The sequence below is a fragment of the Bacillus rossius genome, chromosome 2, assembly GCF_032445375.1.
Source record: "Bacillus rossius redtenbacheri isolate Brsri chromosome 2, Brsri_v3, whole genome shotgun sequence".
Classification (NCBI taxonomy): Eukaryota; Metazoa; Arthropoda; class Insecta; order Phasmatodea; family Bacillidae; genus Bacillus; species Bacillus rossius.
This window is the reverse complement of record NC_086331.1, coordinates 111,023,795-111,040,378: the sequence shown is the minus strand read 5'-3', so window position 1 is coordinate 111,040,378 and position 16,584 is coordinate 111,023,795. Positions and strand designations below refer to the sequence as shown.

At 34.6% G+C, this 16,584-nt stretch overlaps 1 protein-coding gene across 1 annotated transcript in view; it reads right to left on the bottom strand.

Annotated features, from left to right (window-relative positions):
* Positions 1–16,584, bottom strand: part of LOC134529613 (eukaryotic translation initiation factor 3 subunit C) — a 98,176-nt gene that overhangs the window by 35,849 nt on the left and 45,743 nt on the right. Inside the window, exons 9-11 of the mRNA XM_063363899.1 lie at positions 9,567–9,829; positions 7,073–7,282; positions 1,492–1,645 (exon numbers count right to left, since the gene is read on the bottom strand). Coding sequence (XP_063219969.1) covers positions 1,492–1,645; positions 7,073–7,282; positions 9,567–9,829 — 627 coding nt within the window. The remainder of the gene's footprint in view (positions 1–1,491; positions 1,646–7,072; positions 7,283–9,566; positions 9,830–16,584) is intronic.

Sequence of the window (16,584 nt, the reverse complement as noted above, 5' to 3'; positions counted from 1 at the left end):
AGGTAGTGCACGAAAAGGAGTGGCCATAAAAGGGGAAGGGGAGAGAAGTAACATACCACTACTGCCACACCCCCCTTTCAAAGTAATAAAGTAGGACAGAAAGCAGCCAAAGAAGGACAGAGTCAACAACAGTACCGTATTTCTTTCACACCAATAAGCTGAGACATGGAACATAAAGATTTCACTTGCATTTATAGAAACTTACTGAAGACAAATGTATGGTGCAACCCATATTCGAGGGCAATCCTTACGGTGAAAATGTTCCAAGATTTTTATGCCCAAAACCATAGATGCAACCCAAACGCAGGTGCGACTCTTATGCAAGTAACTGCAGTATTTTTGCAGGACATGTAATTCTCGAGTTTGGAATGCATTACACTGTATCTGAGTCAGATTTTTTGCTTTGTATTGTGGCAGCTATTTGGTGCTTCTACTTCCTAGCAAGCCTAATGTGTGGCCACCATGCAGTGGGAGTATGCAGTGGTGTCGGGATATTGTGTACAGATGTTTACGCCCAAGCAGAGGTGGTTGTGTTGCAGAAAATTAGTTCCTTTCATTGCTAGAACACTTGTATTATAATGCCAATATAGGTTACTGTGACACAAGGTGTCTACTGAATTATACAGCTAAAAATATTTATTTTCCCCAGACTTATCTATAATAGTTTATTTGTTAATTTTTTTTTTAAACACTGTGTGTAACCGAAGCAACAAATTTATCTAAACATAACATTTAAGAGTTGAAACAATTCAATATTGAAAGTAAATTGAAAGTTTCAATCACGTGGAACCTATTATAGCAACTTATATCCTTGTCCCACTTACAATTCAACACATTTAATAAGATTGACACTGGTTTATGATTTCTATGAGATCATGAGAGACAGACACACTTCATACCACAATTCAAGGAAACATCACTTCTAGCCAGAAACCATCCCAGCAATTGCCTGGGGTGGTTTCTTCAAGGTCATAAGAGACACTCCACATCACAGTTCAAGGAAATTGGGGAAGGCATCAGATATGCCTCTAGCAAGAAACCATCCCGGCATTTGCCTGGAGTGGTTTCTTCGAGGTCATAAGGGACAGACACACTCCGTATAACAGTTCCAAGAGACTGAGGACAGCACCAGGTATGGCCTCTATACAGAAACCATCCTGACAGCTGCCTGGAGTGGTTTCTTCAGTGACATAAGAGACAAGAGACACCCCAGATCAGTTCCAGGAAACTAGGGAAGGCACTTGCTATGGCCTCTAGCCTGAAACTATTCCAGCATTGGCCTGGATAGATGTCAGTAAACCATGGTAAACCAAACACAGGATGGCTGGACCAGGACTTCAACCCGGGTCATCTGGAATGTCAGTCAAGTGTTTTACCACTACACCTCTTTGATCCAAACCTCAGGTAGAAATACTAATATCCATAACAACATAAACACCTAAACAGACACAATTACGATATTTACAAATAATTATGTTGTGGTTAACTTACTTGCTTTTGTTTCAGTACATTGGGATCAAATTTGTAATACAAGTGTTCAATTTTTCGCATGTAGATGCGGCACAACTCTGAAGTTATTCCCTGCCTTTCCAAATATTCCTGGACTTTATCAATAATTGCAGAAACTCTAGTTTCATCTTTTAACCTAGAAGAAGTAAAAAGAATTAACATAGTTCCATTCAAATACTTGACAAAGCAATTCCAGTTCATAGATATATACATATTTCAACACTGAAAAGATTAAACCTAAGCTCTTGGTAAAGGAACAAAAAACAAAGTAGCAACATACCAATGAAATCATTTTAGTATCGGTATAGCCCGATATTCACAATTTTTTGGGTTTTCAAGGTAATAGTTTTAACAAACATTTAACAAATTAATAAACATGATACGTAAAAGTACAAGTTCATCCATTCAAGTGCCTGCAATATTTTCTATTAATCTGTTTATAGTTATAAAGGTGTCTTCCAGGTTCCAACAGCAAAAATCAGTGACTTTTTGGTGACTTTTGGGGACCTTTGAAAAATCCTTTACAACCTGAAATTTGAAGTATTATGCATTAATTTTTTTTAATAGGGTACACAAAAATACATTAAAAAATACAAAAAATATGCAATTTTTATGAAAATTACTTGATCATAATGTACGTAACTATACTTCAATCAAAACCATTCAATTTTTTAACACTTTATACAAGTATTTACACACACGTAGCCTACACTTCACCATTGGCAGTATTTAAATATCACTTTTTCAGATGTTTTGCCCTATTCCTCATTTCTTCTGTTGGCTGGAATTCTGCCATATTCTTCCTAGAAGAGATATGCAACAAAGCATTTAACATTGGCGATTAAAGACATGACCTGTGCGCTGTCTTGATAAGGTTAAGCTTACTAAATATCTTTTCCACCCCTGCATTGCTGTGTGGAAGAATAAGCATTGCCTTTGCAAGTTTACAAAGCAGTGGAAAACATGTTTTCCCATTAATTTCATACTGTGACACTTCATGCCAGGCCTGCCACCAAATTAGGTTCCTAAATCCTCTTTACAGCATTTAAAAATCCTGTAAAATTTATCGCCGTAATTGACATAATTTATTTTTCGCGGTAATTTTAAATATACATTGCATTCCAAAACATAATAAAAAAAATCAAATGAATGTAAAGATTTTTAAGATTTGCCACTTACATTACAAAACTAATAGTTGGTATCACAATAAAATGAAAAGTAATTTAAAAATTTCTCTTCAGTATAGGCTTTGGTGCTTTTCTTATTTACAAACTATAAATACATCCATACAACTGAAGTTATTTACAAGTTTAAAAAAACAAATGTATTTCACATCATTAACTAGCTACTTTTTCATGTTCTGTGCTCTTTTCCGCATCTCGTCAGTGGGCTTGAAAGCAAGACCTGCAGATGTTCTCATTCTGCAATGCAACAGCACATTTAATATTGGTGATTCCATTGACGATCTGTGAACAGTTTTAACCATCTTGAGATTGCTGAAAACCCTTTCCACAGCAGATTTTCTCCAGTTGCAGCACCACTCGAAGCCATTACTTTGTACAGATGAGTTTCAACAATTCAGATGGAAAGAACCTAGCTAAAACTACAACCTGCCTAGTGACTGTACCATCAGTTGATTAATCAATCATCAGTGTGAAAAATTGTGTTTTCATTGCATAGGTAACATAATCTGCAGCTGATGTAAGCAAAGATTGAATAATTATCTGGCTAGTTTTAGTGCGAGAACAAGGAAAGTTTCTTGCGATTTCACTATTGGGAAAAATTTGCGGGACAAGTTTCGTGAAATTATCACTGAGTTTCACAGATAAATTGTTTTCGCAAACGAAGTTCGCCCATAACAGTTCTGAATCAATTATTTTGTTTGGTTTGGTTACAAAACTCGTCAAAGAACAACTCTGATCAGCAGCTCGTTGGTTTTTCGCATGAACTTGCGTCTTCAAGCCGCCCTTTGTCACGTTCAGTTCCGAGTTGCAAGTCGAACAAACGGCGGAAAATTCCGTTTTGCCACGCCTCAGCCATTTCAATTCTTGCTCCCATTCTTTACGATAACGCTGTTTATAAAGTGACCTGTCCGGCGAAGCCTTTCGTTTTTTCTCCATCACAATCAGCTAAGACCAAAACTACTACTTAAAAATCACGTAAGAAGTTTGTAAACAAATGACGCACCTAAAACATTGTAATGGCAAAAAATACCAATGTTTACTGACGCCATGACAATTCTTACCGTTTAACTCAACAAACAAAAAACATTTCCCCCGAAACCATAGATATTGTACTTCATGAAACGCTATGTGGGAGTAAATGTTTTTGGTTTGTGGTTAAACGATTGGAAGTTTCATGGCGCTACACGTAATGTGTTTGCTTTACTGTTGAATGCTCGTATGGTTTGACAACTTCAAATAGGTAGTTGAATGTAAATATTTACACGAACGAAATTCAAATATGAAAATATCGGGGAAGCGTCGTAAATATACGCGAATGTCGCCGTTTATTCGTTAGTCCGTTTTAAGCTTCAAATATCCGTGAAAACGGATAAAATCCGTAAAAACGGCAGGCCTGCACTATAATATAAAAACGACACTGATCCCATTCTAGCACATGTGATTTTATTTATGTTTACTGAATATATAAAATTATAAATACTTTTTCACTACACAAGAGAGAGAGAGAACAAAAGACTCAACGTAAACAAACATTTATGAAAAATATATTTTTTATTGTTCGAGGCAATGAGATTTATTAAAATTTAAGTATCTATAATCAAGATCTGACGGTGTTAGAGGAATTTTGTAATATATATATATATATATATATATATATATATATATATACATACATATATACACTAGCTGCCCGACCCGGCTTCGCACGGCTATACTAATGGAAAAAGAATTATGCCACATCTCCCATTTACAGTAATGGTAAATAATAAAAAATTCCGTGAAAATTTATTACAATGCTGTATAATGTACCGATGGTTTCCCGACTCGTGCACGCAACATAAAACTGATGTACCCGTACTTCGCTACGGCAGTCTACAGGCAGATCACTCTTGCGCCGCTCATAATACATGCCCCTCGTTGTGGGTACACCACTGCCGCGCGATGCCTGTTGCCATGGAGACGCAGAAGGCATGAACAATGCAAAATACTGTTCTCATGCAGACAAAGTACCCACTGTTGCCTGGTTTTAACCACCTATGCTATGGGATCTAATTTTCGGAAAATGTCATCCTGCGTAACATAAGGAACATTACTGTGAAGTTTCAAGTCTGTAAAATATATATACTTGAAAAAAGAGGGCCATTTTTGATATTTAAAGTACTTGCAAAATTTCAACGGTGATGAGGACTGCACTAACAATGAAATAGCAGTTGCCATAGAGACGAATGAAGCATCAACAAAGCAACAGCCGTTGCCATGGTGATTTCCTACCAAAAACTGGAAATACAAAAAAAATTTAGGGGTGGACTACCCCTAACATTTAGGGGGATGAAAAATAGATGTTGGCCGATTCTCATAGATACCGGATAAGCACAAAAAATTTCATCAAAATCGGTCAAGCCGTTTCGGAGGAGTATGGCAACGAAAACTGTGACACGAGAATTTTATTTATTAGATATATATATATGTATATATATATATTAGATATATATATATGTATATATATGTATGTGTGTATATGTATATATATATTTGTGTATGTATATATATATACACACATACATATATGTATATATATGTGTGTATGTATATATATATACACACATACATATACACACACATATACATATATACATATATGTATATGTACACACACATATACACACACATATACATATATACATATATGTATATGTACACACACACACACACACATATATATTACCGTATTTCGTCCTAAAATGCCTAAAAAAATATTACACTGTAAAAACATAATTACGCCGGGCTGAGTATACATGACACTTTGCACAAATGCAGTATGTATCGTATTATTAAAAACGTTTTACTTCATTCCAAATAATTTATCTGAATCGCAAAGAAATGGTTTCATAATATCCTTTTTAGTGAATACTTAAGATTAAATGAAATGTGTAGATAATCGGCAAAGTAATCATTGAGATAATCGCAGATTACGATTAATCGGAATGTACCCATAATCGCCGATTACGATTAATTGGTATCAGCATCGGTGCACCACTACAATATAATATGTTCAGTTCTTAATTGTTAGCTACTGTAACAATACAATTAGTAGATCCTACAGTATGTAATATAATAGATTTTATTTTGATATTTTATTTTGATATTTGTTATTTTGTTTTGTTGTTGTTTTGTACTTGTTTGTTTTTATGTTCAGTGGCTATCACCTTGGCTCATTGCTGTTGGTAGTCATCTCACAACAATAAATAATTATCAACAAGTAAAATTATTATGTCATTTGTATTCTTACCTACATTGGATATCAATACTACCATTGTTTCTATGAACACATTCAAAATGGCTGTTACCTACTGCATAGAGTAGGCCTAAATAACAGTATGCTATTAAATTGAACTCTCAGACCAGCATTGGTAAGAACATATGTACATTTGATTTTATACTTGTAACCTGTTTTTAACAAGTGAGTGTCAAGATAAGTGCAGCACTTTGAAGGTAGAGCCGTAGTTGTTGGTGATGGTTTAAATTAATTTATTGCAGAACTACAGTATGATTTTGTAAGTATAATATTTTTAATTTATTCTCAAATAATCAAGGGATTTTTCTAATTAAGCTATCATTACAGCTAAACAGACTAAAAGTATTGATTCAGAATTATTGACATAGAAAGTGTTTTATTTTATACTTATAGCAAAATTTACTCAAAACTAAGAGGAAACACAGGGCTTTTAATTGTTTTTTTTGTAGCCAAAAAAATTAAGTTTTATTACTGGAAACACCCCATAAATAATGTGTGAATAATGTTTATTTTATTTTTTAAGTCAGAACCGAGAACCGATTTTTAAGAATCGGTACTAAACTGAGAACCGGGAAAAAACAGGAATTGACCCATCACTAGTAGAAAGTTAAAATCTTCAGGTCTGACTGTCAAGCCAACCAATGCCAACCAATGATTTGCAGGGAAAAAGTCAAAATCAACAGAATGATGCAAAATACATACATTCCTTCCTTGTAAACTTGTAAATAACTTAAATTATATAGATTTATATTAGTAAACAATAAAAATACTTAAGAGGCATGAATATGAAGTAAAAACGAATATCTGATATTTCATTTTACATTACAAGGAAATAAACTCAATGAAAGCTTGTCAGTTTTTTATCAAAATTTTTAAATTTTTTGTTTTACTCTGTTCAGTTCAAATTACAGCAAAACCTAATGTAGAGATATATTTCTGATGTTACAGGAATTTTAAATGCTGCAAACAGGACTTAGAAACTGATTTTAGTGGCAGGCCTGACATAACCATTGCAAGATTCATCAGTCCTAAAATATGATTAAAAAAATTGCTCTACACATCTATAATCCAAGTAGTATGTTACCTGTCAACATATTCGTTGGAGTGAGGGTCACATTCCTTCAGTAACTTGACAAACTCCTCGTCGAGACGCTCAACTGTGGTGAGGATGCAGCCTCGCACACGGTATGGAGGATTGTCAAACACCTCACCATCTTCTTGAACGAGTTCACTGACAGTCAGGTTGGGTGTGTTCAAAAGCAACTGTAAAGTGTCTTCTATGCTTGTCAGCAACCTGTACAGTCATTTTAAAAAATTACCACAAACCATTTAAATTACAAGCAATCAAACTCTACAATAAAAACTAGCCTGGAATGTGATTTCTATTGACAGTTAATTCAACATACTATAACCTCGATTTGAAGTATGCTCACGATTCCATGGATTGCATTCGTAAAATCAGAGGTGGCTCATTTTAACCCCCTCCCCCACTCCTGAAGAAAAATAGTGTTTTTTTTTTTGAACCAAATATATTTGATATTATGTGTGTGTATTTAGTCTTAATAAATAAAATACCAATAATTATTAAATACTATTATAGCAAACAAAATGGAATGTGAGCTGGCCCTCCTCGCCAGCTCACTGCCACGTGGCCAATCAGTCGCCTGCACCCCTTCTCTGCGCTGCAGCCGGTCTTGGATGCTTAAACTTGTTATGCTACCGTCTCTCCCATAGCAAACATTAAAAAAATCTAGTGTATGTTACAGTGTTTCGTGTGGTGTAATCGTGCCCACCTTTCGTACACACTGTTATTTATACGATCTCGTAAATAGTGACTTTATCCAGTTGTAAAAAGCATGAGGAATGTTAATACTAGTAACAGCTGATATTTTTTGCATTACAAGCTTTACGGCCCGTGCCCAGAGTGTGAGGATAATAGCTAACATGAGAGAAACACACAATTGAGGTGGATAGTGGGAACATGATATGTATATGTGTAAATTTTAACAAATTAAATAAAGAAAACATATACAACAATTCTAAGAAAACATATTGAATGTGCAAATGCAAAATAAAACAAGTTTTGAGTATTTTATAGAGCTAGGCACAATCCCAGTTTTTTGAGAAAAATTGTGTCCGAATCCTCCTTAAATAGTCATGTGGGCAAATACTTTCTCCAGTAACCTGATTCAATAGTAGGACTATAAAGGTCTATGTGGCAGTATTGTTTACAAATTATTTAAAAAAAAAAAAAATACTGCACATAAACCTATGTAATTTATGCACACAATTGAAAACTCACGGAATGCAGGGGCTGGTGGAATGGGTGAGTTTTCTGTAGTTTTCTTTGCCACACACACATTGTAAATATTAGCGCTGCATCTTACCCTCCTTTTTTATAGAAGCAGGAGGAAATATAAGCAGACATATTTTAAAACAGTTATGTCATCCTTCGATAACCACTATGCATGCATTCAAGGACTGATTATCAAGTTCAAGTAAACTTTGAATAGAGAAATAACATTTCTCCAAAACTGTTTTATGACTTAAAAGGTGCAATTATTAAGTATTCAAGCAATTTGTGATATTTTCTGTGAAAATATGATTTCTGTCTCAGCACAGTCGCACTGTTTACCAAAACCACACAAAAATTATATATGAATGCTGAAACAATAAGGGAATAGAGTAGCAATCTTGTGTATCATTATATCTTTGGCATCTGAAAAGCAGGTTGCTATTAATGGAAGCATCAGCCACACATTTTACCACACCCCTCTTGTTTGAATTAATTTTAATAAAATGTAGGGTGAGTTTCTAAACAAAAATGTTAGTTTTTAAAAATGTTTTGGTAACTAGAAAATGGTGGTAACCGACTAAAACAATACTGAATCAACCTTCTATTCTACCTTTTCCCTTTTTTCCATGTAGGTAAGGACCACAATTTTTTTTAAAAATTATTTTTCCATAATTTTTGTGGTTTTTTTAAAAAAGAAATTTAGTTCAAATAAACCAAAATATTTTTTACGGCAAAAAAGAAATTTCAATTCACTCCCTATCAACTTGACTTGGTTTGACTCCACTAATACTAGACCAACTTTTACTATCTATGTAACACTTAAATAAAAAAAGTACCCCTTTGACATGGATGGGAAACAGAAAAAATAACTGGGTTCTATGGTCCAGTGTCTCAACAATGCATAGTAGTAGCTATAAATTTGAAATTTAATTTTTTGTTGACACCCCCTTAACTGGGGTCTGATCATGAAGTGGCCAAAATTGTTTGCACCGGTTAGTTTTCTCAGTATGCTCCTGCTTCCTGCAGCTTTTCTTTTCAAACGTTCTTTCCCCTCTTACTTTTTGCCATATATTTATTATACTGAAATGAATAACAGGTTTGTGCTTCCTATTTTTTTAGGCCAGTCTCTTCCCATCCATTCACAGTACCTCCGGCAAGAAACAACACTTTCATTTTTTTTTTCACTAACCCAGTCATAAATTTCTGCCAGATATAAATAAACATATTCCCAAAAACTGACAAATCACATAAAACACTAAACCCAAATCTAGTTTACACATACTTGGCCCACAGTTCTGGTTTCATTGCATCAGAAACTTTAGGGTTGTAGTCGAAAATTGAAGAGACAATGGCAAATTTAATTTTCAATGCGACAGCTGGACCCAGGTTGTGTGACTGAGCTATGCCCAGGAGCTCGTGAAGAAGCTCAATCTGCTGACGACGATCTGTACGTTTCTTGCCTCGTGCTGCCAAAATCTCAGCCAACTTCTTCACAACCAAGTTGGCATCAATCTCTGCATCTTTGGAAAACATCACCAACTTGTCCTATGAATAAATGCAAAGAACAATTGGTAAGGATGTCTTTTACACAAGATTATCAGCATGACCTCAAAAAGAGATGTACAAAGTTAAATAAAACCAAAATATTACTTGAATTTTATGCAAATATATTAATAAAGTAATAACACCAAAACAAGATACACATGCACCATGATTACCTACAGTATTTGTAAGCCTGAGAAAAGAGTCTTATAATACCTTGCACATTAAATTCTTCTTAAACCATACCTGTAAGACTAATTTCACATGAAATGAGCCTTAAGGTTAAAATTTAATATAATTATGAAGCCAGTGCTTATATTTATACTCTATAAACATTTTAAATGATAACAATATAAGAAAATTTTTTGAAATTATGTTTCTTCTATTATTTTTAAGCTCTCAAATGTTGTGGTTATTGTTGGCTATCAAGAATCCTAAATTGAATGAATTATGGATAACTATTTATTAGATCAACCACAGTTGTTTTAATTTCAAGAAAGTTATAAGATTAAAGATTGACTTTTATAATTCAACAGAACTGAAGTTTTTTTAAAATAAGAAATTGGAAAATAATTAGCATTTTAAAAGTGTAATAATTAAAGTTACACCTGTAACAGAAATTACACAAACGTTTAGTCATCATCTAATATTTTAGTTTAAAGAGACTAAGCCCTTGTAAAAATGAGATCACGTATGTTGTTTATTGCTAAGTTGTTTTGAAATTGTGAATCTGTAGTATTACTGTTGGAAAAATTTCATCACGGGTGTGACAATAAAAATGTTACTGATGTTACTAATGTAACTGAGGCATGATATATTTTATTCATCACTTTAATCCTCCTGGTAAAACATATACTTCATTTTTGTTTACAAATTATTGTATTTATTAAACTGCCAAATTATTAGCATTAAAAATAACAACTTTGCTCTTCTGATTTTACTACACAATTCACATTATATTGAGTTAAAAAGTAGGATTAAAACAACTTCTTGTATTTAGTATTTAACTTAAACTATTGAGAATATACATACATCAAGGTCATAATTATTTTTATTTATAAATTATATGAATATATAAATTTGCCTTTATAAATAACAGGGCTCTAAGAGTCCCGGGCAACAGGTTGTCATGACGTCTAACCTTTCCTTTTTGGTGACTAACTCCTGCCAATATACATATAACTATACATCCACCCTCGAAGTAATGCCTAATTTGGTTCCAGGAAAACAGAGCGCTAATCAAAAAAGCGCTAATGAAATATGTTATTTTATGAGTGCATGTCAATCAAAATAATTTGTTAACCAATAGGTAAGTGTGGTTGCTAAATGTCATTTTAACCAAGACACTACTCCCTTTAAAATAATCAATTTACAGTAATAATATATGTCTAAATACATGTGAAGTACATTAAAATAGATTTTTAAATAATATTTTTAGGGGTGTGCGAATAGTGGATTTTGATGGTCGAATATTTTCGAATCGAATAGTAAAATTTTCGAATAGAATGTGAATAGTTTCGAAGTCGAATAGTTGTAATATATATATTTTTTATAAGTTACCTCACTGAACAATGGCGGGTTTTCATATATTTAGTTTATACAAGATATTTCCTGTGAATGAAACCACAAAAAAAAAGTTATTGAGGACATGAATTTTTATTTCATGTATAATAATATTTAATAATTGTTATCTATTGTTTTTCCTTTCGGTTACCACAATGGAAAATTTTGGATAAAAAAAAATGTGTAGCGTGGGAAATTAATTTCATTGTACTTCAAATATATATGACCAGAAGAACTCCATGATTAACTTCAATACTCAAAACGAGTATATAAAAAGGTTATCATTGAATAAAATATTTGAAACAGTTAATTTTAACGGTTTTGTAAAGTATTGCAACCGTTCATCAAAAATACGGTAGTATTTGGCATTCCTGCTAAGTATATTCGTTTTGAAATGGCTTCGTGTTTACGTTTACCGTCTGGCTTTTGAAACCAAGTTAGTTTAATGTAGATGATTTTGGTTAGGTTTTTTTCTTGAAATGAACCTTTTAAAAATACACTGCGGTTATGTTAGTAAGAATGTATAAATTGTGCCGTTAATTAGTAATTTCGAAACGATATATTTTAAATTTTCATTATGATTTTAAATTTTTGTGTGGAAATTTTATTTGCTCTACTAGAGTGTGATTTTAATTTGTTAGTCTGGTGTACTCCTCTGAGTTAAACTTTGTCTCAGTGCTCTGAAGCCCCTTTCCCATCGGCGTATCGGATATTTTGCTGGCCTAATCCCTGACTGGCAGACAGCTTACCATTTCCCCCGCCTTCAGTCACGCCTCAAGCCTGTAATATCATTTCTCTTCGTGACCCTAACTGCATAGACAAGCCTGTAGCTTGCAGGCGACCAGTTCGCAGAGACGAGCTGAGATTGGCTTTTTTCATCACGTGTTAGTGTTATGTTCGCCCCTCTGCAGCCACGACGGGACGTAGATTCCCATCAGCGTTGCATTTTACCCCCCCCCCCCCCCCCTTCTCAGTTCCAAGTAAGACCAATGACCGGTCGTAACCCCCTGGGCAACAGTGACCGTTCTCAAGGTCTTCTCGCAAAAGCGAGTGTGCCAAAACTGATCACAAGCGCTACCTAGCGACCAAGTCGCGAACTTCTCCGCTAACCTACCATCTAGGGCGCCAGAGAGCAGCACCTGCTTTCCCTTGAGTTATATGGACGCCAGGCGCGAGTCGATTGTTTTCAACTCAGACCCCTCCGACAGAGTTCTCTACTGTCGCCCAGTGATGCCAACTTCAAGACTCCTGCTAGAGTTTTTTTTCTCGCCCGCATTCGGGCAAGTTCGGAATCGTTCGGCGGCCCAGACCTCCCTCCCCCTGTAAGAGCCGGCGGGCACTTTTAATTACGAGACGCGGTTGGCCGCGACACAGATCTACTCGCGTCGCGTCTGCAGACAGATCTCCATCGAGTATCGGCGAATCGGCAAGACTTCATCCGACCGCTAACGACTATGTAGTCGCTTTGCATAAGGGATGCTATCCCTCAAGTCAATCCTAGTAGATTAGTCTGTCTGCATAGTCTAATTATTTGCCTTCAAAAATTTTTTCTTTTAATCATTATTATGAAGAAATCATCCGCGTCCTGCCGCGCAATTCGCGAGCTCCAGATCCTGGCTGACTCCACGACTGCAGCGTGCTGGGCAACTCCCCTGTTTTGGTGAGTGATAATTCGCGACCCCCCCCTTTTTTTTTTCCTTTAAATTTTTTTTTGGGCATTTTCTGCCCCATAGACTGCCTGTATACAAGTTCTAATCAGGTTTGATTTGGACTGTTGCAGACAGGGTCGATGACAGGGAGAGACTGATGCTCCCATCTCGTGGCCCCCCCCCCCCCTTTCCTGTTCCGTGGGTCACATTAGAAGAAACATTTCTACTACCCGACGTGATCGTTTTGAAGACCCCGGGTGGTAATGTAAATTCAACATTTCCCCCTTACCTAGCTACGAACTATCTTAAGCGGATGACCAACCCACCAGCGACCAGTGTTTTTCTCAAGAAAATGTAAAACGAATAGAACTAATTATCAATGTAATCATCGGATCCATCCAACTTTGGGTGTGAAGCTCATAATGCAAATGTTTATATTTCAAACTAAGCATGTAAATTGGTTTAAGTAAGCGCGGGCCGGCCCATTTTCGTTTTTCTTTTGTTAATCTTTGAAAATTGTTAAAACCTTTTGTATGTAAAATAATGGAAACAAGAAAATTCATCAGGGCAAATAAAACAGGGAAACTATAAATCAAGTTAATCGTGTAGTTTTTATTTATTGATTTTAACGATCCCCCAACTTCCTCCTTGCTTGTTACAGGAAGTTCCTAAATTTTGTTTGTTCCCCACCTCGTGTCGCCTCTGGTAAATCAATTTATTTAACTTTTTTTATCCAACATGTTTCCAAGGCTCTTTTTTAATTAATTCCAAATAATTCTATTTTGAGGCACGAGGGGTGTCACAAAATACTTTGGAAATTACATTAGAAGCTGGTGAAAACCGAAGCTCTAGGAACCACCATGAGAAATAAAACACAGCCATGTAAATATCGTATTTGTAAATACCGTATTGGCCCGAATATAAGGCGACCATTTTTCATAAACGAGAGATGAGAACATTGGAAGTTGCCTTATTTTCGCAACCAAGACGTCAGGACCGTAAACATTAGTTCCAAGCTGAAAGCTACAGTAGAAACATTGTTAAAATGTTCACGATATTTTATATTAACTAAAACTTTGTTACCTCACACGGGGAAAACGATAAAACCACCCAATATTGCAGTAATTCACAATTGTTTAAAGTTAAAAATTAAAATATTTGTTCTTGAGTAAAAATGTGAATGTTGAAGCATCTCGAAATGGCAACATTTTATTACACAATTCATATTTGTACTTTGTGTACAATTGCGTGTTAACATTTACCGTAATTTAATTTCAGTTTTTTAACGGAAATATTTGTACTAAAATATCACAGCTATTTTCAGAACGATTGTTTACGTTTACAAACGGCAAATGTTAAGAACATTTCGGATGTAATGTTTGGAAATTCACGGCTGCCAACTGTCTTTCCACAATATTTCTTTGTTGTAAAACAAACATTGCCGAACACGTACGAAGACGCCATATTTACAGGAATTTGGTACGTTACTTCAAAAGCTATTTTAATAATTTCACAGTTTCACAGTAATCCACTCTTTATTTATGCAAAAACCTTTCAAACAAAATAATTATCATAGATTATTCTTTAAAATTCATGGGACAGAGACTCTCTTGTCAGAAAGTAATATGGACAAATATTCGCGGTCACGTCACCGAAGTTATTCATGGCCGTATGCTTCACCATGGCAGCTAGCCACTTGCTTTGTTCCGGCAAGCTGCATTCTTTGTTTTTGTTTGCTTTGTTACGATTAACACACTACTAAATAGTAATATGTAGCTTAAGTGAAACGGAAAGTTAAATGGGTACCGTCAGTTGGGGTAATATTGGCCCTTCGAGGGTAACTTTGGCCCAAGACAAAAAAAAATGTTAAACCATATGTTACATATGTATCATCACATCTAATAAATATTTTGAAGAGTTGTAACATGGTTTAACATTTTTTTTTGTCTTGGGCCAAAGTTACCCTCAAAGGGCCAATGTTACCCCAACTGACGGTATACATAAATGCAAAAAGGATTTATCAACACAAAATGTATGTCTAATGAATTTTTACATTTGTTTGGCCTCCTGAAACTGCAGGTCGCCTTATATTCGGGCCAATACGGTATTTGCAATTTTAAATTTTGCTATTCGACTTACGAATGCGAATAGTTCGTCAGTTACTATTCGCAACTATTCGTGTTTACGAATATTCGCACACCCCTAAATCTTTTGAGATTAAACAACCTGAAACTAAATTACAGCATAAAAGCATTAACTTAAAATTTTCTTTTATTAGAAAGATTACTTAACATGTTTATGTAAACCCCAACTGTTGTTTACTAAATGCGTGTCTACCAAGATTTGCCACTAGTGCATCCCAGTAAACCCAAGGTAAACTAGCCCTAAAAGCTTTCGACTTTTCTCACCAGAGATGGTCCGACATGCAGGATGGCATAATACAAAAACATTGGCTGAATAATCGGGCGTGAGAGATATTTCTACATATTATAAACCACTGAAATATATTAATGGGCTAAAGTAAACACGCAATGAAGGAAGCGAATTGTTACCAAGGAAAGACGAAAATATTGTTTGTTGATTTATTACATTATTAATTCAGTGCATTGAATTAAATGCTACATAAGTAGCATTGCCATGTGCGTGCACTGAAATAAAAATTCACGTAACTGATAAAATGTGCTACGTTGAACGAATGACTGCACTAATTCAAATCATGCCATATTTATTGGTGTCATTACTTCAAAACCGCTCAGATAAAACAGTGTTACTTTGAGAGGCGTGTGTACAGTGGTTTTGATAAAATAAGGCAATTATATTGTTACCAAATCTTGCTATACAGAAATGACAGGGTCCACAAAACCAGAACAGTAATTAAACTGCAATAATTTGACTCTGATATTACTGATATTGTAGCTATTTGCTATATAGGTACCATTTAGTAATTAATTGTTAAAATAAATTCTAAATTAAATCTACTCACAAATTATGTTTTATTCATCACTAACTCCAAGATTTTGTTCCTAACTCCTAAATTTTCAGAAATTTTGTAGAGGCCTGATATATAGGCTCTAAAATGATACTAAAATGCCACAATAGGCTCTGAAGGACCATGTGAAGAAATTTAAAGAAGCAACAAATGCAGACAAAAAAATTAGTAGTATCTAAAAAAGAGGATGGAAAATACTAGAGATGGACGAGTTGAGGATTTTTGGCTTCGAGTCGAGTCGAGTTTAGCAATTCATATTTCGAGTCGAGTCGAGTTCGAGTCACAAAATTTTTGAAGAGGTCGAGTCAGTTCGAGTTTTATAATTTTATAATTTTTTGCATCGAATATGATAAATAAAATATTACTACACCCATTAATATAAAAATTGTGTATCCAAGATGCATCTGCATTATTTAAATATTTTAAATGATTAATTAGCAAATCATTATGTTATTTAAATATTTTAAATGATTAATTCAAATCATTGTTATTTAAATATAAAAAACTAAGCTTTATTTCAACATGATTTCACAGTAACTTTAATGTAGCTATCCTAA